Source organism: Indicator indicator, chromosome 4 (assembly GCF_027791375.1).
Source record: "Indicator indicator isolate 239-I01 chromosome 4, UM_Iind_1.1, whole genome shotgun sequence".
NCBI classification, from domain to species: Eukaryota; Metazoa; Chordata; class Aves; order Piciformes; family Indicatoridae; genus Indicator; species Indicator indicator.
In genome coordinates, this window is record NC_072013.1 from 32,858,772 (window position 1) to 32,879,627 (window position 20,856).

General features: G+C 55.8%; 1 protein-coding gene across 1 annotated transcript; it reads left to right on the plus strand.

The window, feature by feature from the left end:
• The first annotated feature begins 1,112 nt into the window (after window positions 1–1,112).
• On the plus strand, window positions 1,113–20,134 carry NID2 (nidogen 2). Its single transcript, XM_054400683.1, has 22 exons — window positions 1,113–1,301; window positions 2,122–2,430; window positions 6,043–6,275; window positions 6,961–7,373; window positions 8,643–8,792; window positions 8,870–9,115; window positions 9,382–9,582; window positions 10,373–10,591; window positions 10,950–11,093; window positions 11,560–11,697; window positions 11,774–11,908; window positions 13,776–13,895; window positions 13,991–14,227; window positions 14,789–15,025; window positions 15,201–15,422; window positions 15,545–15,714; window positions 17,045–17,174; window positions 17,344–17,515; window positions 18,187–18,344; window positions 19,115–19,238; window positions 19,923–20,035; window positions 20,124–20,134. Exons 1-22 carry the CDS (start codon window positions 1,113–1,115, stop codon window positions 20,132–20,134), a joined length of 4,071 nt encoding a protein of 1,356 aa, XP_054256658.1.
• The last annotated feature ends 722 nt before the right edge of the window (window positions 20,135–20,856 follow it).

The following is a 20,856-nucleotide window of genomic DNA, read 5'->3' on the forward strand; positions in this document are numbered from 1 at the left end:
ATAGATATGATAGGAAAGCTGGTCTGGAGCCAGGAGAGCAGGAAACGGTCCAGGAACATGGAATCATTGGAGACGACCTTTCAGCAGATCTTTTAGCTGCTCCCGGCCTGGAATTCCAGGAGCACTCAGGAGGTCCAGCTTGCCTGGATTTGTGGGGTGGAGGTGTCCTTTCATTCCAACACCCCAGACCAAACCCAAGCAACATTCCCAACCCCTATTCCACGTGGATAAGGACTTTCTCCCGGGACCAAGGGAGCGCGATCCGAGGGGGAGTGGCCAGAGCCTCTCGCCCACGCTCCGGCCCCGACCCTGGCTGGCTGCAGGCCCGGCTCCGGGGGCGGATGAGCGGCGGGGGGTGCGCAGGGTCCCGGGGATCAGCGGGGCACGGAGGCTGAAGGTCGCCTCTCTCCTCTCCTCGTTCCCCCCGCGATGTCACCGCGGTACCTGGAGCGGTGGCTGAAGGGTCCCGTGGGAGCAAAAAGGCACGGAGTCGGGGGGGGGTGGGGGGGGGGGTGGGTGTCCCGCATCGATCCTCCCAGGATGCCACCGCGCCACCCTTGGAGAGAGGATGCAGTACCCCGGGGAGCAGCGAGACACGGAGAGGAAATCCCTTCTCTCGTCTCACCCCGGTCCCTTCGGGATGCCATCGCGGTACCCGGAGCGGGGTGATGCAGGGTGCTGGTCAGTAGTAAGGCACGAAGAGGGGGTCCCCTTTCTTCCTTCCCCGTCCCCTCGGCATGCCACCGCTGTAGTCGGAGTGGGGGATGCAGGGTCCCGGGGGAGCACCGGGGCACGGAGAGAGGGGTCCCACCATCAGCCGTGGAGTCGTGGGCATCGATGGGGGCTGGAGGCGGTGTTGCGGGGGGGATGTTTGAGTCCGGGGTGGATTTTGGGATAACATGCGATTGGTCAGGCCCAGGGCAAGGGGATCCAATGACCGGCTGGACCCGCCCCGCCTGCGGCTCGCCCGTCCCCGCCCCACCGGCTCCGGTTCCCTGCGGCGGGTCGGGGCCGTCCCGTCGGGTCCGTTCCGTTTAACTGCGCTCGGGTTCGCCCCCGGCGGGGTCCTGAGGCTGGGTGGGGGGAAGGTCCCGCGTGCCGTTGGCAGCGGGATGCGCGTGGCGGTGGCAGTGCTGGCGGCGGTGCTGGCGGTGGGGACCGCGCTGCCCCGCCCGGGGCTGTTCCCGTACGGCCCGGCCCGCGGCGGTGCCCGGCTCCGGCCCGGCGACGATGAGAGCTCGCCTGGGGTGACGCTCAGCCGAGCCCTGCGCCTCTACGGCCGCGCCGCCCGCCGCCTCTACGTGAGTCCCAGTGGCCCCGGCCCCTTCCTCCTTCTCCCGTGCACAGCCTTCCTTCCCCCTAGCCTCGCTTTCTCCCCTCCATCATCTCCCCCTGCCCCTCCGCCTTCCCTCCTTCCCGCCCCTCCAACATTCTATCCCTCCCGCCTTGCCTCCTCAGCTTCCCACAGTCCTCCTCTCCATCCTTCTGTCCCACCACCCCTCCCTCCTTCCATCTTCTCCTTCCATCTTTCCATCCTTCCTCACGCTCATTGTCTTATTCCTCATTCCTTTCCTGGACATCCTTCTCCTTTCGTCCATCTCCTCATCCTCCTTATCCCCCTTCCTTCTTCCGCCATCCTTTCTTTCTCCTTCTCCCCTTCTTCCATCCCTCTTTCTCCCCTCCACCTCCTTTTCCTTTTCCATCTCCCCTTCCTCCTCCTCCTCCCCTAACTCTTTCTCCCCACCCCAGCCCTTCCATAAGTGTCTCTGCAGCCTCCACTCCTGCACCAATGTATGTGTCTCCATCCATCACTCGCCTCCATCCATTCATCCCCGCTCCCACTGTCTCCTGCCCGGTGGCTCTGGCTCCGGAGGAACAAGAGGGCTTTCTCCTCTGCAGCTGTTTCCCGCCCCGCCGGCAGCGGCTGCAGCTGGGACGGCCCCTGAGTTGCAGCTCTCTGGGGGATGGAGAAGCCCGAGGTCTTTGTTTTTAGCCCAGGCCAGATGGGGCCATGCGGTCTCAGGGCTCTCAGTCTCACTCCTCTGGAGAGAGGTGGGGCACAGGGTACACACATTGCTGGTGGAGGCACCTCCTGAGCACCCTGCACTGCTCTCCCTGCAGGTGGGGACCAACGGGGTCATCTCCACCCAGGATTTTCCCAGAGAGACCCAGTACGTGGATGACGATTTCCCCACAGACTTCCCTGTCATTGCTCCCTTCCTGGCTGACCTTGACACCTCTGGGGACAGAGGGAACATCTACTACCGGCAAGATGACTCTCCAGATGTGCTGGACCAGGCTTCAGGCTACATCCAGGCTGGGTTCCCCAGTACTGCCAACTCCTTCTTGCCCACCAACGTGTTCATTGTTACCTGGGAGGATGTGGGTGCCTACCAGGAGCTCTCACAGGACACCAAGCCCTCTGAGAAGGTGAGGCTGATGGGTTGAGGATGGACACTCATCCTATGTGCCACAGGAGGATGAATCTTCCTTCTGTGGCAGCCAAAACACTGGGTCTTTCTGGTCAGTTGGATGGTGGTCCAGCCTTGGAGAGTATTGGGGGAGATGTGGAGCTTCTACTCTTGGCTCAGAGCTGTGGTGTCAGTGGGTCAGTTAGCTTTGTGGATGGGCAGAAGAGGTTTAGGGGTTATCTTCAGCTCCTTGGTTGGAGGTGTTTGGGCTTTTCCCTGCTTTTCAGGCAAAGCTTTATAGTGCAAATGGCTCTGGACTTTCAGGGCAGAGTTGGGCCAGGGGGGACCTGGAAGAAGCACCACTGAGCTCCAAACGTTTTTCTGGTGACTTGAGGCTGGTCCTTCCTTCTGCCCAGGTGCTGATTAATGCTGTCAGTGACCAACCAGCTTCAGAGTTTCCAGCATGGGTTGAGTTAGTGTTTGAAAAACAAACTCATAGGTGGTCCACTGGGTCAGGGAGATGACCTGTGCTCTCCAGCCATGGGCTGATAAGGCTCTTGCGTGGGTGGACCTACAGCCTTTCCCTGAAAACCCTGCTGGGGCAGGATGACATTGGAGTGATGACGTGTTGAGGAGGTGACAGTGACGCTCTGCTGGCAGGACAGGCTTCTTGAAAGGAGCTGAATTTGAAGTGCTGCAAGAAGAGCACTCTGGTGATGACAATCCAGAGCTGTGTGGTGGGTGACAGGCTCTTATCATGCTGGGGTGGGTTGAACCCAATGCTCAGCAGCAGCCACCAGGTCTCCTTGGGCCACCAGGAAACCGTCTCTGCCGTCTGTCCTCCCGCTCTGGGGCCCTTCAGGAGTGGGTTGCTGAGATGGAGAAGCCAAGCAGGGGAAGAAACGGAGGTTTGGATGGAAACAAGGCACATTTTTTCCTCTCATTTAAAACTTGGGAAAGCAGCTGAAGAGATGCCATCAGGGGCCTCACAGCAACCTCACAACCGTCAATAACTCAGTCTTCCTCTGCTCTTCCCAACGGGTTTTGTTGCCTCTCTGAGAAGCTGGATCAGGTTGGAAAATGAAATAGGTCGTGCTGGGAATGCAGCAGCTCCAGGAGAGGCTTCATTCAAGACATACTGAAGTGCAACTTGTGCTTCCCTGACCTCTCCTTTAACCAAAACTGCTAAAAAACACCCAAAACAACCCTTTTTTAAAAAAACAGATATGAAATGCCACCAGGGTTGACCTTTACCTTTCCCACTTTGGAAAGTCACAGCTCATCAGTTTTGAGCCTCAAAAGCAGAAACCTTGGGCAAGATCAGTGGGGATTAGAGGCTCCCTGGACCACTGGGAGGTCTGGCAGTGCTGCCAGCAGCTCCTTGTCCTCTTCAGCTCCTTGGGGACAAGTTCCTTGCCCCTGCAGTGACACTTTCCAGGGCTGTGGAGGGAGACCAGAGCTGACCCCCCTTCTGCAGGACCTTGCTCTTTGGGTTGGAATTTGCCCTTTGCAGCTCTTTGTCCCCCCCTCCCTCTCTTTCTGCCCTGTGTCCCAACCATGCCAGCACATGGATGTCACCCACCATGTTCCCCCCTTCGTCACCCCCCCTGAAGACAGAATGAGTCCTGCAGCTGCTTCTGTAATGTGGCTGTGTGGGGGAGTAGGAATCCAGCCCCAGGGTTAAGGGGGAGGGGGTGATTTATCCATCCCCCCAGCTTTTGGCTGCCTTTGCACGGGGTCTCTGAATGCCCAAGTGTGTGACCAGCACAACAAGGCTCTTTATATCTCCTGGGGCTGCTGGGAAGCAAGATGATGCCTAGGGACTCTATGCCCCAAAACTGGCGGGGGGACAGGCAGGGCTGGGCTGTGGGGTGGCACCCCTCCTACCCGCTCTTTTTAATCATTTTTCCTTGGAGGGAAGGGCTGCTGCTGCTGCATGGTTTTATTTATTTGGAGACCTTTTCAGGGTGGGTTTGGTTTCAATACATTCTGGGTGACCTACAATGGGTCTGAGGGGCTCTCTAGTGGCTTTTAAGGGTTGTGCTCACCCTCCTCAACCTCCCCCCCCAGCTGTGGTGGCTGGCACAGCCTCACTGGTGTGGTCCCAAGGCTGGCAGGGCAGGCAGGGCAGGCAGCCAGCGTGCCTATAGCGGGATGTATGGGTGTGGGGAAGGCGGGAACACATCCATGTTTTTTCCTGAGGAAACCAAGCTGAAATTGTTCTCAGGGTGGGAAGCGAGGGGGGAGTGTGGTTTTTCCTCTGGTACTGATGGGATGGATGGGGGATGTTGGTTTCAGGGGCAGGACAAGAGGAGTGGGACAGGAACAAGTTGCCCAGAGAGATGGTAGATGTTCCGACCTGGAACCATTCCAGGTCAGGTTATTTGGGGCTCTAGTTGCAGATGTTCCTGCTGACTGATGGGGGGTTGGACTAGATGACCTTTAAAGATCACTTCCAACCCAAAACATGCTGTGATTCTGTCATTCTGTGCATGAGGGTGGGATGCATGGGGATGGGAGATGGGTGTCGACAAGAAGGGCCCAGTCTTTTTCAGTGGTGCCCTGTGATAGGATGAGGGGTGACAGACACAAGCTGGAGTACAGGAAGTTCCATCTGAACTTGAGGAGAAAATTCTTTACTGTGAGGGCAACAGAGTCCTGGAACAGGCTCCCCAGTGAGATTACAGACTCTCCTTCTCTAGAGACTTTCAAGACCTGTCTGGATGTGCTTCTGTGTGACCTGCTCTAGGTGATCCTGTACTGGCAGGAGGGGCTGGACTTGATCTCCATCAGTCCCTTCCGATCCCTACCATTCCATGGTTCTGTGATTCTGTCCTTCTGACTGCAGGGGCTTCGGACTAGATGACACTTAAGGTCCCTTCTAACCCATACCATTCTGGGATTCTAGGAGTGAGAGGCTCCCAGGCTGCAGCGTGACAGCCTGGTATATGGGTTACATGGCTAGGGATGCTCCTGCACATGGTACAGGGCTATCACGTCCCTGTGTGGCAGCTCCAAGGGATGCCCCTGCACTGCTAACACTGAGTGGGAGTGTCCTGGCTGTGCATTGTGCTCCTGGGGACGATGGCCTCAAGTTGCACCAGGGCATGTTGAGGCTGTACATGAGAAGAAACTTCTTCACTGACAGGGTTTTCAAAGAGTGGAACAGGCTGCCCAGGGAGGTGGTTGAATCCCCATCCCTGGAGGTGTATAAAAGATGCAGAGATGTGGTGCTGAGGGACATGGTTTAGCACCAGCCTTGACAGAGTTAGAGGATGGACACAATGATCTTAAAGGTCTTTTCCAACCAGAATGATTCTAGGATTCTATGCCGAGCATCTTCCCAGCACATCACTCCAGGATGTGGCCATGCACAGGCAGACCCTGCTCCGGCTCTTTCCTGGGAGGTGTCTGCAGACTGATGGAGGGTGTGTGGGGAGGTGGCCATCAATCCCCAAACCCATTCCCTGTCTTAGTCCTCCTCTGGGGTTATAGAATGGTTTGGGTTAGAAGGGACCTTCAAAGGTCTTCTAGTCCAACTGCCCCTGCACTGAGCAGGGACATCTGCAACTCAATCAGGTTGCTCAGTGCCCCTTCATGACCTCTGTCTGTCCTGCTCTCCCCTTGACAGCTCAACACCTTCCAGGCAGTCATAGCCTACAATGATGAGGACACCTATGTCATCTTCCTCTACCCTGACGGTGGCCTCCAGTTCCTGGGGACACGGCCCAAGGAGTCCTACAATGTCCAGCTGGAGCTGCCAGCCAGAGTGGGCTTCAGCTGGGGGGATGGCGATGACCCAAAGAGGGATGGGCTCTTCCACAGCCTGGCCAGCAGCGAGCAGGCTCTGAGGCGTCTGGAGAGGTGAGTGGTACTGCGGGGCTGTGTGGAGCAGGCATGGAGGGCAGGGTCACCTTCTTTCAGCCCCTGGAGTGTTTTAAAGGCTGGAAGAAGGAGAGGAGTGAGCTGAAGGTGATGGGCTGGACTGTGGGACCTGAGCTCACCTGCAGTGCTTGGGCCGGCTCTGGAGTCCTCAGCACAGGAGAGACATAGACCTGTTGGAGCAGGGACAGAGGAGGCCACAGCAATGATGGGAGGGATGGAAGCCCTCTGCTGTGAGGTCAGGCTGAGAGAATTGGAGTTGTTCAGCCTGGAGAAGTGAAGGCTCCAAGGAGACCTTCTGGTGGCCTTTCAGTGCTTAAAGGGGCTGGTCAGAAAGCTGGGGACAGACCTTTGAGCAGGACCTGTTGTGACAGGATGAGGGGTAAGGGTTTGAACTAAAAGAGGGAGATTCAGACTGGAGAGAAGGGAGACATTTTTGATGCTGAAGGTGGTGACACCCTGTCCCAAGTTGCCAAGAGAGGTGGTGGATTCCCCATCCCTGGAACCAGGTTGTCTGGGGCTCTGAGCAACCTGCTCCAGTTGCAGATGTCCCTGCTGACTGCAGGGGGTTGGACTAAAGGACCTTGAAAGGTCCTTTCCAGCCCAGCCCATTCTGTGGTACCTTTGGGGTCAGTGATGGACATGAACGTGTGCTGCTGTCCCACAGGGAGAGCAACACAGGGGTGCCCGGTGTGTGGGTCTTCCATGCGGGCAGTGTGGAGCACCTGGAGCATGTGGAGCCAGGAGGTGGCAGGAGATCCAGCCCTGGGCATCACGCCCCTGGCAGCCCCGACTATGCCCATGCGCTCTACAGCCATGCTGACCATGCTTCCACCGAGCTCCTGGCACGGCACGGCTCCGAGGCCACCTCACCACATCCCAGCCACGGACACCGCACCCCAGCACTGCTGGGCATTGTCCCCAGGGGGCTGCCTGTGCCCCTTGGGCAGGAGCCGACCCACCGCCTGCGCCTGCATGGGGATGGTGGCACCCGGCAGAGCTACTCCGCCAACCCCTCCTCCTACAGCTCTGGGCATCATGGTGTTGGTGTGGAGGAAGATGAGCATTTTAACCCCGATGGTGAGTGACCACAGACCCTCCAGTGACCAAACGGAGACATCTCGTGGTGGGTGGCTCCCTAAAGGATGCCCCTGTGCTGCAAGCTCATCTCTTCCTGAGCAGCTGGAGCTTAGCATGGGCTGGCATCACTCCTGCAAGGCTGCTGCTCTTCCACCTCCTCCAAGCCAAGTCCTGCTCCCAAGGGGCTGCTGCAGCCTGTGTCCCTGCCTGCTGGGCTTGCTGGTGCTATGCTCCACCTTGCAGGGAGGGAAGCTCGGGGGATGGGTAGCTCAGGGACCATGACCTGTGGGTGTTGGTTGACAGCTGGCTGAAGATGAGCCAGTGTGTGCCCAGGTGGCCAAAAAGGCCAACACCATCCTGGTGTGGATCAGCAGTAGTGTGGCCAGCAGGAGTAAGGCAGGGATTGTCCCCCTGTACTCAGTACTGCACTTTGGTGAGGCTGCACTTTGTGTACTGGGTTAAGTTCTGGGCCTCTCACTCCAAGAAGGACATTGAGGTGCTGAAGCAGGTCCAGAGAAGGGCAATGAAACTGGTGAAGGCTCTGGAGAACAGGTCTGGTGAGGAGTGGCTGAGGGAACTGGGGTTGTTCAGCCTGCAGAACAGGAGGGGAGGAGCCCTTACTCTAACAACTCCCTGACAGGAGATTGGAGTCAGGTGGGGGTAAGTCTCTTTTCCCTCTAACAAGTGATAAGATGAGAGGAAACAGCCTCAAGCTGCAGCAGGGGAGGTTTAGGTTGGACATTAGGAGAAATTTCTTCCCTAAAAGAGTTATCAAGCCCTAGAACAGGCTGCCCAGGGAAGTGGTGAAGTCCCCATCCTTGGAGAGTTTGAAAAGCCTCACAGATGTGGTGCTACAGGACATGGTTTAGTGGTGACCTGGCAGTGATGAGTTAGCAGTTTGATTCAATGATCTTAAAGGTCTCTTCCAAACTGTAACCATTCCATGATCCTAAATGGAGCCAGGACTGGCCCTGTCATCTCCTGTAGCACCAAGCCAGCTGTTGAGGTGCTATGGCATATGCCCAGGGGAGCAAAGCTTGTCCCCAGCTGGCTGTCTCCCAAAAATATGCAGGAACTCGATCTCCTGCCCTCTGTCAGCTTTGCCTGAAATCACACAACAGGTTCCAAACCCTCATGCATCCCGGGTGACTTTCTTGGGAGCCACCATTGCCAGCTGTCCCATCTCCTGATGGTATTTTTGGGCCAAGGAGACACAGCATCAGGGATAGCTTTGTCACTGTGTCCCCAGCCCTTTCCTTTTGTCCCCAGTGTTCACCTACAGTGCGACCAGCAAGGAGACCTGTGCCCAGTACCACAGGCGTTGCTCCCCACATGCCTTCTGCACCGACTACGCCACCGGCGTCTGCTGTCACTGCCGCGCCACCTACTACGGCAATGGGCGGCAGTGCCTGCCCGAAGGTACGTGGGGCAGGAGGCAGAGATGGGCACCCTGTAGCTGGGTGGCCACTGCCAGGGGTGCCCATCTCCCTGCCCAGGAGCTGTGCATCGCCTCAACGGGAAGGTGAGCGGGAGCCTGACGGTGGGACGGGCGTCCGTCCGCTTCCAGGACGTGGACCTTCATGCCTACATCGTGGGCAGCGATGGGCGAACCTACACCGCCATCAGCAGGGTGCCCCAGCCTGCTGCCCGGGCCCTCCTGCCCCTCCTGCCCATCGGTGGGCTCTTTGCCTGGCTCTTTGCCCTGGAGGAACCTGGCTCTGAGAATGGCTTCAGCATCACCGGTGAGTGGGAAGCTGGGATGTGCAACCAAACCCCACTGCTCTGAGAGACCTGGCTCCTGGTGGGGTGATGTGACTTGGGGTAGGTGATGAAGGCTATTGGTGGGTGTTTTGGGCATCCCATGACTTCTCTGGTCATCTCCTTGGGTTCAGCTGGTTGTCACCTCCCTGCTGTGAGTCCTCGTGGGGGTGCCAGAGAAGCAGGGAATGATGCTTTGGGGAGGTGCCCCTAAAAATCCTACAAATGCCTGATCCTTTTTGCTGCCCAGGTGCTGAATTCACCCAGAGTCTGGAGGTGACCTTCTACCCAGGGCAGGAGACAGTCTATGTCACCCAGACAGCCGAGGGCCTGGGGCCAGACAACTACTTAACCCTGAGGACACACATCCAGGGCCAGGTGCCGTTTATCCCAGAGAATGTCACTATCCACATCACTCCCTACAAGGAGCTCTACCACTACTCCAGCTCAGGTAGGAGCCTGTTGTCAGTCCTGGTTGGGTTTCTTACACACCATTCTTGTATGTCATGCTTGGGGCAGCCCCAAAACTCCCTCACACCCTAGAGCCAACCATGTCCTGGGCTGATCCCCAGCAGTGTGGGCAGCAGGTGGAGGTAGGGGATTCTGCCCCTCTGCTCTGCTTTGCTGTGTCCCCATCTGCAGTGCTGGGGCCAGCTCTGGAGTCCTCAGCACAGGAAAGACACAGACCTGTTGGAACAGGGACAGAGGAGGTCACAGCAATGATGGGAGGGATGGAAGCCCTCTGCTGTGAGGTCAGGCTGAGAGAATTGGAGTTGTTCAGCCTGGAGAAGAGAAGGCTCCAAGGAGACCTTCTGGTGGCCTTTCAGTGCTTAAAGGGGCTGGTCAGAAAGCTGGGGACAGACTTTTGATCAGGGCTTGTTGTGGCAGGACAAGGGGTGATGGTCTGAACTAAAAGAGGGAGATTCAGACTGGAGAGAAGGGAGACATTTTTGATGCTGAAGGTGGTGAGACCCTGTCTCAGGTTGCCCAGAGAGGTGGTAGATGTCCCATCCCTGGAACCATTCCAAGTGAAGTTGTTTGGAGCAACCTCCTCTAGTTGCAGGTGTCCCTGCTGACTGCAATGGGATTTGAGTAGATGGTCTCTAAAGGTCCCTTCCAACCCAACCCATTCTGTGCTTCTGTGAAATCACCACCCCACCGCGATTCCCAACATCCAAGGGACATCAATGCTGAAGCCACTTCTCTTCCATCCCTTTCGATTTTCTCTTGCCCTCTGGCAGCTGTGATGTCCTCTGCTCACCGGGAGTATGTCTTGGTTGCTGGGACAGCCAACCAGAGCTTGTCCTACCGCCTGCACCAGAACATCACCTTCTCCAGCTGCCCGCACTCCCGCCTGCCCGCCCGGCAGCAGCTGAGCGTGGCACGAGCTTTTGCCCTCTACGATGGCCACGAGCACGTCCTGCGCTACGCCCTCGCTGCCCGCATCGGCTCAGCACAAGGTGAGCTCCGCCACTCACCCACCCGCCACACACTGCCCCACTCACGGTGCCCACCTTAGGGTGCCAGCCCCAACCGGCCGATGCAGCTGTTTCCTGCCTGCTCCCAAAGCCAAAATGTGCTCACTTTGCTCAAAAACAGACAGAAGAGGGCATTTGTGTTTCCAAGCAGCTTGAGCTGAAGTGCTCTTGGTATGAGGAAGCTGCAATGGGGTGGCACTGGGTGGCACAGCCATGGGTCCCTGCAGGAGATGATGGTGCTGTCACGCCACAGTGATTCCAATGTCAGATATAAGAGGGAATGGTTGTTCCATGCATCTCTTAGGCTTTTTCCTACACTAACCCCCACTCTTGCCTGTAGAAGACTCTGAGAACCCTACAGTGAACCCATGCCACGATGGCACACACATGTGTGAGGTGACGGCACGGTGCCAACCTGGCTCAGGGATGGAGTACACCTGTGAGTGTGCCGCTGGGTACCGCGGAGAGGGACGAGGATGCCAAGGTGAGCTGGGGCTGTGGCTTGGTGCACCCTGTCCCTTACCATAGTGGTCACAGCAGTTTGGGATGTTGGAATATCACCATCCTTGGAGATAGTCAAGAAATGCGTGGACACTTCAGCAAGTGGTTTGATGGCCGTGTTAGTGTTGGGTCAATAGTTGGACTTGATGATCTTAGAGGTCTTGTCCAACAAAAAAAATTCTATGATTCTATGGTTCTGTGATGTGCCACAGCATGGCAGCATCCACGGTCTTCCAGAGCTGCACCTAGAGTTTGAGTCAGTCACAGGTGAGAACCTGAGTCATGCTGCTGAGGAACTGCTCCAGGAACATGGTGGGGATGGAGCAAGCAGCAGACATGGGACAGGCAGCTTGGGGCAGGATGTCCCACCTAGGTCAGGAGCTGTCAGACCTCCAAAGTGGGAGTGTCCCACTATCACCAGGATGCCCAGTGTTTCCCCATTCCTCCAGATGTGGATGAGTGCACAGAAGGTCTGAGCCAGTGCGGTGCCTTCACCATCTGCCTGAACATGCCGGGCAGCTACCGGTGCGAGTGCCGCAGCGGGTACCGGCCGGCGGAGGACGGGCAGGCATGTGTGCGTAAGTACCAGCCCCACAGTCGGGGTCCCCATCCCCCTGTGCCCTACAGGGATCACCCTGGCCACACTTTCACCCTCTGTCCCTGCAGCGAGCGACCCCTGTGAGGATGGGAGACATCCCTGTGCGCCGAGGGACCGGGCACGCTGCCTGCCCCACGCCGGGGGCCACGCCGCCTGCGAGTGCCTGCCCGGCTACACTGGTGATGGCATCGACTGCACCGGTACGGGGCTGGGGGGGACAGCACTTCATGGTCACTGTGTGAGCTGGGGTTGTTCAGCCTGGGGAGATGGAGGCTGGGGGCACACCTTCTGGCTCTCTACAGCTGAGGTGGAGGTTGGTCGCTTCTCCCAAGGAATAGGACAAGAGGAAATGGCCTCAAGTATCACCAGGGGAGATTTTACTTGGACATTAGGAACAATTTCTTCCCCAAAAGGGTTGTCAAGCCATAGAATAGGCTGCCCAGGGCAGAGGTGGAGTCACTGTCCCTGGAGGGGGTTAAAAGCTGTGTAGGTGTGATGCTGAGGGACATGGTTTAGTGGTGAACTTGGCAGTTCTGGGTTAATAGTTGGACTTGATGATCTTGATGGACTCAGTGAAGTGCTGGAGCGGGTCCAAAGGAGGGCCACAAAGATGATCAGATGTCTGGAGCACCTCTCCTATGGGGAAAGGCTGAGATATCTGGGACTGTTCAGCCTGGAGAAGAGAAGGCTCCAGGGAGATCTTAGAGCATCCTTCCAGTACCTCAAGGGGGCCTACAAGAAATCTGGGGAGGGACTTTTTACAGGGGCTTGTAGTGATAGGATGAGAGGGAATGGATTGAAGCTGGAAGAGGGCAGGTTTAGGCTGGATGCTAGGAAGAAATTCTTTACAGTGAAGGTAGTGAGACACTGAAACAGGTTGCCCAGGGAGGTTGTGGATGTCCCTAGAGGTGTTCAAGGCCAGGCTGGACCTTGAGCAGCTTTGGCTAAAGGAAGGTGTCCCTGCCCATGTCAGGGCAGTTGGAACTAGATGACCTTTAAGGTGTCTTCCACCCCAAATCATTCTATGAATCTTAAAGGTCTTGTCCAACCAAAGATATTCTATGATTCTCCATTCATGCAAATGCTGCTGAATTAAGCAGGTTCCTACTAGAGGCTGATCCAAGCAAACCTTCTCTTGCAAGTGATGCTTTTTTCTGTCTTTTCCTCTTCTGGAGTTCTCTTCCAGACAAAAGCCTGGTGCTTGTTCCTCAGCTCTGCAAATGAACTTGAGGAAGTGAAGTGGAAGGTTGGGAAACCCATGGCTGTTTGAGGTCTTGAGCCTGGATTTTGCTGGGGCAGGTGGCTAAAAGGCTGGGTGGATGTGGTTGACCCAAGCGTAAATTTGAAGACCCAGGCTGCACTTTGAATAGTGGGTTCAGTTTTGGGCCCATCACTCCAAGAAGGAGATTGAGATGCTGGAGCACGTCCAGAGAAGGGCCACGAAGCTGGTGAAGGGTCTGGAGAACAGATCTGGTGAGGAGCAGCTGAGGGAACTGGGGCTGTTTAGTCGGGAGAAAAGGAGGCTGAGAGGAGACCTCATTGCTCTCTACAACTCTCTGAAAGGGAGTTGCAGTGAGGTGGGGTTGGTCTCTTCTCTCTGGTATCGGATGATAGGACAAGAAGAAATGGCCTGAATTGTGCCAGAAGAAGTTTAGGTTGGATATTAAGAAGAATTTCTTTCCTGCAAGAGTGGTCGTGCATTGGAACAGGCTGCCCAGGGAGGTGGTGGAGTCACATGTTTTTGTTCAAAAAATGGTTTTGTGGCTGTGATGGTCTTAGGTTGATGGTTGGGCTTGATGATCTTGGAGGTCTTTTCCCACCCAAACAATTCTATGATTCCATGATTACCACAAGCACAGGTTCAAGCTGCTGCTTTGTGAGGCAGCTCCAAAGCTGTGGCCTGCAGACACCCATTTCTGCTGCTGCTTTCCTGGCTTGGATTTGGAGTCTGGGAAGCAACATGTGGAGTCAGAAATAAATCCCAAGCAGGTGCTGCTTGGACTGATCCATCCTGGCTGTAATCCTAGCTTCTGTGACTCTCTGATCCCCGCTCTTCTCCGTGCACAGACGTGGATGAGTGTGCTGAAAACCCATGTCACCCGGCTGCCACCTGCTACAACACGCCAGGCTCTTTCTCCTGCCAGTGCCGACCTGGATACGAGGGTGATGGCTTCCAGTGCATGCAGGGTAAGGCTGCCCAGCTCACCGCCACATCAGCATTCTCTGGGGTGGCTTCCCCCACCCTCACTCTGCTCTCGCTTTGGCTTTCCCAATGGCAGAAGGGAACACACCGCGCCTGACCCCCTGCCAGCACGAGCAGCTGTACCCACGGGAGGTGCCACCAGGCCCCTCGCCTGTGGGTGAGGGGCACATGCCCCAATGTGATGAGGAGGGACGATACCGACCCCTGCAGTGCCACAGCAGCACTGGGTACTGCTGGTGCGTGGACGCCGCGGGACAGGAGATCGCCGGCACGCGGACAGCCCCAGGCAGCACCCCCCCTCGCTGTGGGAGCCCAGGTCAGTGCCACCACGTGGCGCTCCAGCATCCTGATGGCGTTGGTGGGCAGCCAGGAGATGCCCTGGCTGGCTGCACAGGTTGTGATGGGTGGTAGAAGGTGCTGAGAAGGTGCTGGAGCAGGCAGATCCCTTCCTGTCCCATCCTATTATGGCTGCAGCACTTTGGCCCCAGGTACCAACAGATTGTGGGCAGTGGGGCTGTGCGGAGCAGGGGAGACTCTCTTCCCAGCCAACCTGTCTGCAGCTTCACTGTCATAGTCTGGGTACAGGATGCTGCTGAACAGGTGGTTAGGCCCCTCAGAGAGTCTTCTGGGTCTTTCGGCCCCCATGGTCCATGGGGTTATAGTGGTTGTGGCCATCAGAACACCTCTTCTGTCATCCTGAGGACAGCCACAGGGTGTGAAATGGGCTGGAGAGGGGCAGCCCTGGTGGGAAGGTCAAACAGTGCTGGCAGAGCATCACCCAGCACCTGCAGCTATGGGTGAAGCAGGTGCCAAGCAGGTCCAGGAGAGCTGTGTGGCACCCACTGAGCGTTGGGGGGGGGATGTTTGCTGCCAGCAGAGGCCATTCAGCAGCTGACCCCCTGCGAGCACGAGCGGCTGTACCCACGGGCAGTGCCACCAGGTCCCTCACCTGTGGGTGAGGGGCACATGCCCCAGTGTGATGAGGAGGGACGATACCGACCCCTGCAGTGCCACAGCAGCACTGGGTACTGCTGGTGCGTGGACGCCGCGGGACAGGAGATCGCCGGCACGCGGACAGCCCCAGGCAGCACCCCCCCTCGCTGCGGGAGCCCAGGTCAGTGCCCCATCTCCTCCCTGGAGCACCCCAACCCCACAGTGTCCCTCCAGAATGGTGGGGTGCCCAGCAAGGACTGGGGGACGTGGGGCTCTGGCAAAGGTCTGTGTTGCCCAGCCTTGCTTGACGGGGTGCATCGCGGTGGGGTGGTGACGTGTCACCGTCCTGATGCCAGAGCCCACGGAGCGTGCCCCAACCATGTGCGAGCGCTGGCGGCAGAGCCTGCTGGAGCACTACGGTGGCAGCCCCCGCAGCGACCAGTACGTGCCACAGTGCGACAGGGAGGGACACTTCACCCCGCTCCAGTGCCACGGGGACAGCGGCTACTGCTGGTGCGTGGATGAGAGTGGCCGGGAGATCCAGGGCACGCGCTCGGAGCCAGGCAGCACCCCACCATGTAAGCACCCCAAGTGTGACCCCCTGTGGGTGCTATGCCCCACTCCTGCTCAGGCACGGAGAGGAGAAGCTGATGCTCCTTGAGCCATCTTTCTCCTTGTTCCCACCTAATTTACGTCCCAGGTCTCCCCAGCATCGCACCGCCCAGCGTCCGGCCCTCACCCCGGCCTGATGTGTCCCCCCCAGCCGCGGGGACCTTTCTGCTCTACGCGCAGGGACAGCAAATCGGATACCTCCCGCTCAACGGCACACGGCTGCAGAAGGAGGCGGCCAAGACCCTGCTCTCCCTCCATGTACAGTAGCTACAGCACTGGGGTTGGGGTGTGGGACCACTGGAGAAGGTTAGGGACTGGCTGACGTGTTCTGGATAGAATCACAGAATCGTTTTGGTTGGAAGAGACCTTTGAGAGAATCAAGTCTGACCATTAACCCAGCACTGCCAGGTCACCACTAAACCATGTCCCTCAGCACCATATCTACACAGCTTTTAACCCCCTCCAGGAATGGGGATTCCAACACTGCCCTGGGCAGCCTGTTCCAGGGCTTGACAACCCTTTTGGAGAAGAAATTGTTCCTAATGCCCAGCCTAAACCTCCTCCAGTGCAACTTGAGGCCAGTTCCTCTTGTCCTATCACTTGCTCCTTGGGAGAAGAGACCAACTCACACCTTGCTACAGCCTCCTTTCAAATAGTCCTGGAAACCAGTTCCCTGGACCACCTGTCCAAGCTGTGATTTGAGGAGTCACCTCTCGAAGGCTGGTGGTGGTTTGTTGGGACATTGGCTGTGCTGGCTGCCTTGGCTCTGAGAGGGAGAGTTCTCAGCTCTTCCTTCAGCTGTTCAGGTCACAGACTTGGGGCTGTGAAGGACGACGGGTGCTCACAGACCCTGGCTGCCAGCTTCGTGTCTCTACTGCAAACTTGCTTTTCCCTTCCTTGGAGTCCTCTTGGAGTGTGGCCACGTGCATCTCCAGCCAAGCCAGACTGACGAGGAGGAATGCTGGAAGCTGGGCTATGACCCTCCCTGTGCCCCAGGGAACTGAGAGAGCTTGCCAAGCTTTTTAAACTGAAAGAGGGATTCATACTAGAGAGAAGGGAGAAATGTGTGACACTGAGGGTGGTGAGGGCCTGGCCCAGATTGCACAGAGAGATGGCAGGTGTCCCATCTCTGGAACCATTCTAGAGCAACCTGCTCTAGTTGCAGATGTCCCTGCTGACTGCAGAGGGGGTGGACTAGATGACCTTTAAAGATCCCTTCCGACCCAAACCATTCTGTGATTCCATGATTCCCTTTTCCCATCCTGAAGGTCTTTCCTTGAGCTGGTTTCACTGTTGGAGCAGTTTCTCCTCGAGCCAGGTTTCAAACCCATCTGGACATGGGTGGGCTGTTGCAACTGCTGACCCAAAAACCTCTGCTGCAAGGTTCAGCCAGGGCTGTGCAGTAGGAGCCCATCAGTGTTGGCTTCTGCCAGGGAGAAGGGATTTGAGGATCATTCCCAGTTCCTGCATCTTGCAGAGTGCCCCAGGCAGCTCCCAGTGCCTGTTGGTGGGATAAGAGTGCTCCCTGAACCTCCTGGCCATGGCCCAGGCAGGATTTCACCCTGTGTCTCTCTCCCAACCCTGGCAGGGCTCCATTGTGGTAGGGATCGATTACGACTGTCGGGAGAGGACAATCTATTGGACCGACGTGGCTGGCCGGACCATAAGCCGGGCGAGTCTGGAGCCGGGCGCTGAGCCAGAGACCGTAGTCAACTCAGGTGAGCTCCTGTCACCAGTGACATCTGCCCCAAGCCATCTTAGCAGGTCCTGTGCTCAACACAGCTCTGGGACTCTCATGCTTTAGGGTGCTCAATCCCTTGGCTGTGGGTCAGATGGGTCCAAGAGCAGCATGACCCCAGCCACTGACCACGTCCATCCTTCTGTCAGGGCTCATCAGCCCCGAGGGGCTAGCAGTGGACCACCTGCGCCGAGCCATCTTCTGGACTGACAGTGGCCTGGATAAGATCGAGCGGGCCCGGCTGGATGGCTCCCAGCGGCAGGTCCTCTTCGACACCGAGCTTGTCAACCCTCGGGCCATTGCGGTGGATCCCGTCCGAGGGTGAGCAGCAGCATTTCCAGAGGGATTTGCAAGGGGCTGGGAGCTACCTGGACCACTACCCACTGGTCCAGCAGATCTGGACAACTGGATTTGCATCAGAAACCATGGTTTTTGGGGGGGAAAAAAAACCCAAGAGAGGCTATTTGCTTCCAGCTGGGTGGGACCCTCAGAAGAGGGTCAAGCCGTGTGGTTGTGTCAAGGCCCCATCCTAACCTTGGGAGCAGCTATCCTAGGTTGCACACCCTGTAGGAGGGCTTGGCTTTATTCCCTATCTCCTCTTTGATTTAAGAATTGAGGATTTAGCCAAAGGTGCTGTTTGGGTGTCAGGATGGACATGGTTTTCAGCAGCTTTAAAGCAAACCTGGAATTCGAGAAGACAAGCTATTACCTCCAGGGTGTTATTGAGATACAAAATGTGCTGCTTCCATGACTCACCCTCATCTAGGAGCTATAGTTTGGGTTGTAAACATGTTTGATATCATTTCTGGGCTTCTTTTAAAGAGTTGTGGGCTTTTTTTCAAATCAAGTGAAGATTTTTTTCAGACATTGTGAGGGGGGAAAAGCAGGCCTCTCCCCTGACATGACCCAGTGATGAAGAGAAAGTTGATAAGGTCCTACCACTCCTTTACTGGCATGTGTCCTGTTTGTTCATTATGTAATTCTTTCCCAAGCAACCTTTACTGGACAGACTGGAATCGTGAGGCACCCAAAATTGAAACTTCCACTGTCAGTGGAGCCAACAGGAGGGTCCTGGTGAATAGGGACATTGGCTTGCCCAACGGCCTGACCTTTGACCCCTTCTCCAAGCTGCTCTGTTGGGCAGATGCAGGTAACTTCACTATACCATGCTAAACCTCGAGGGGAAAGGAACAGCTCTCTGCTCCAAGGAAAACATTGAGGTGCTGGAGTGGGGCCAGAGAAGGGCAATGAAGCTGGTGTAAGGTCTGGAGAACAGATCTGGTGAGGAGCAGCTGAGGGAACTGGGATTGGTTAGTTTGGAGAAGAGGGGCTTGAGGGGAGACCTTCTGGCTCTCTACAACTCCCTGAAAAGAGGTTGGAGCCAGCTGGGGGTTGGTCTTTTCTCCCAAGGAACAAGCAGCTGAACTAGATGATATTCAGAGATCCCTTTCAATTCCTACCATTCTGTAACTTGGTGACAAGTGGAAAGGACCTCAAGTTACAGCAGGGGAGGTCTAGGTTGAACATTAAGAACAATTTCTTCCCAAAGGGATTGTTAAGTCCTGGACCAGGTTGCCCCAGACAGTGGCAGAGTCCCTACCTCTGGAGGGATTGAAAAGCTGTGTAGATATGATACTGGGGGACATGGTTTAGTGGTGGCCTTGGCAGTGCTGGGCTACTAGTTGGACTCAATGATCTTAAAAGGTCTTTTCAAACCTCAGTGAATCCATGATTCTATGATTCTGTCTCTAGCCCATTGCTACCTGTGGGCTTCTTGCCCCCTTTCCACCATCCTGCCCCAAGAGACTTGGTGTGATGGGGCTGGGGAGTTCACAACATGAGTTGCTTCTACCTCCTCAAGCTAAATTCAGCATTTAGTGGGGTTTTTGGTGACCTAGTAATTGTTTTGTATTTGAAAAGGTACAAAGCACCTGGAATGCACATTCCCCGACGGCACAGGCCGGCGCATCATCCAGAACAACCTCAACTACCCCTTCAGCATCATCAGCTACGCCAATCACTTCTACCACACAGACTGGAGAAGGTAAGAGAGGAACATCTGCTCCTTCCTGTGGCCAGGAGCCAGCCTCTGCCACTCCCTGCCTGAGTCCTGCCAGCTCAGAGGGGCTTTGAGCCAGAGGGGGACGAACAAACACTGTCCCTAGTCTGGCACCTCACCAGATTGCTCTCCTGCAGTGCCACATTCAGCTGGCTTGTAAATCTTGGTGCAGAGCAGTTGTTTAGGAACAACCCCAGCTTCCTGGGAGGGACAGAAAGAGTAGTTGGGGTTTGAGAGTTCAACTTGGCCCAAGTTTCTGAATCTAGATGAAGGCAAAGGCAAGATTCTGTCCTCAGTCGTTCCCTCTCCCCCACGGCCCTCATCAGGAATTTGCCTCTATTCCTGCTCCAGCTGGAAGCTCTCAACTTCAGTCAGATCTCCACAGATGACAACAAACACTTAAAAGAGCTTGCCACGCTCAGAGAAGGCTCTCAGGGAGCTAATCTCTCCTTGGAAGGCTGGCTGGGTGACTGCATCACCAAAGAGAAATGCACTGTGGGAGCTGGATGTGAATTTTATGGGGCAAATTTCTTTCCACTTGTTCTGCAGGTGTTCAGACAGATCTTTATAGCTGCCTGTTAAATGCACGTAGGTGGGGGGCAGGGTAACCCCCACCCCTCCCCAAGGTTTCAAAGATGAGTAACAGACTTTGCCCCCTTTTATCACCAGGGATGGTGTGATAGCTGTTGATAAAGAAACTGGTGCCTTCACTGATGAGTATCTCCCAGAGCAGCGATCACATCTCTATGGAATAACAGCAGTTTATCCCTACTGCCCTGGAGGTAAACTACCACTCAACCCACCCCCTCTTGGTTGTCTGAGGGCTGCTACATGCTTGACACTGAAAAAACCCTCCTTCTCTCTCTGCAGCAAGGAAGTAAAAGCTGCCATTTCCAGAAACAACAACAATCTTTGCACCCAAAACAACTTCAGGCCCAGACAACTGTCACTGCATACAACTAAAGCCAGGGGAAGCCCTTAACAAAGGCCAACGAATCACAGAATGTTAGGAAGGGACCTCAAGAGATCACCCAAGTCCAACCCCCTGAGAGCAGGATCACCTAGAGTAGATCACACAGGAATGAAGTGACCAACTTCCCTGCAAAAGATGATTGTTGAAGTTATACCTCAAGTCTTTACTACTGTATTTTTAAGTGGAAAACATCTATGGCTCATCCCCCCCCCAAAAAAATGGTCCTGTCAATCTCTGTGAATCTCAGGCTGTGATTCTCACTCTTGCTTATGCAGGGAGATTGTAAACATACCTTTTTATTTTTTTCCCCACTCAAATGTTGGGTTTTATTAGAAGGAATTAATTTGGAATAGTTTTGACAATCTGACCACCAGGTCATTTTTAGCAAAAAACCCAAACCAAACCAACAAACAAAAAAAAATTAAATCAGTGCCTACAGGGAGCTCTGGATGCAGTATCCTGCTGGGTCTAAGTTGTTCCATAAGAAGACAACTCCAAAGATCTGAGACTGTGCATGTGCAGAACAGTGGCAAAGGCACTGAAGTTTTTCCAGGAGACAATTCTGTTGTCTTCCCACTGCCTCAATGCATGTCTTTTAGTATTTATATTAGAAGGATAGGCTAGAATCCA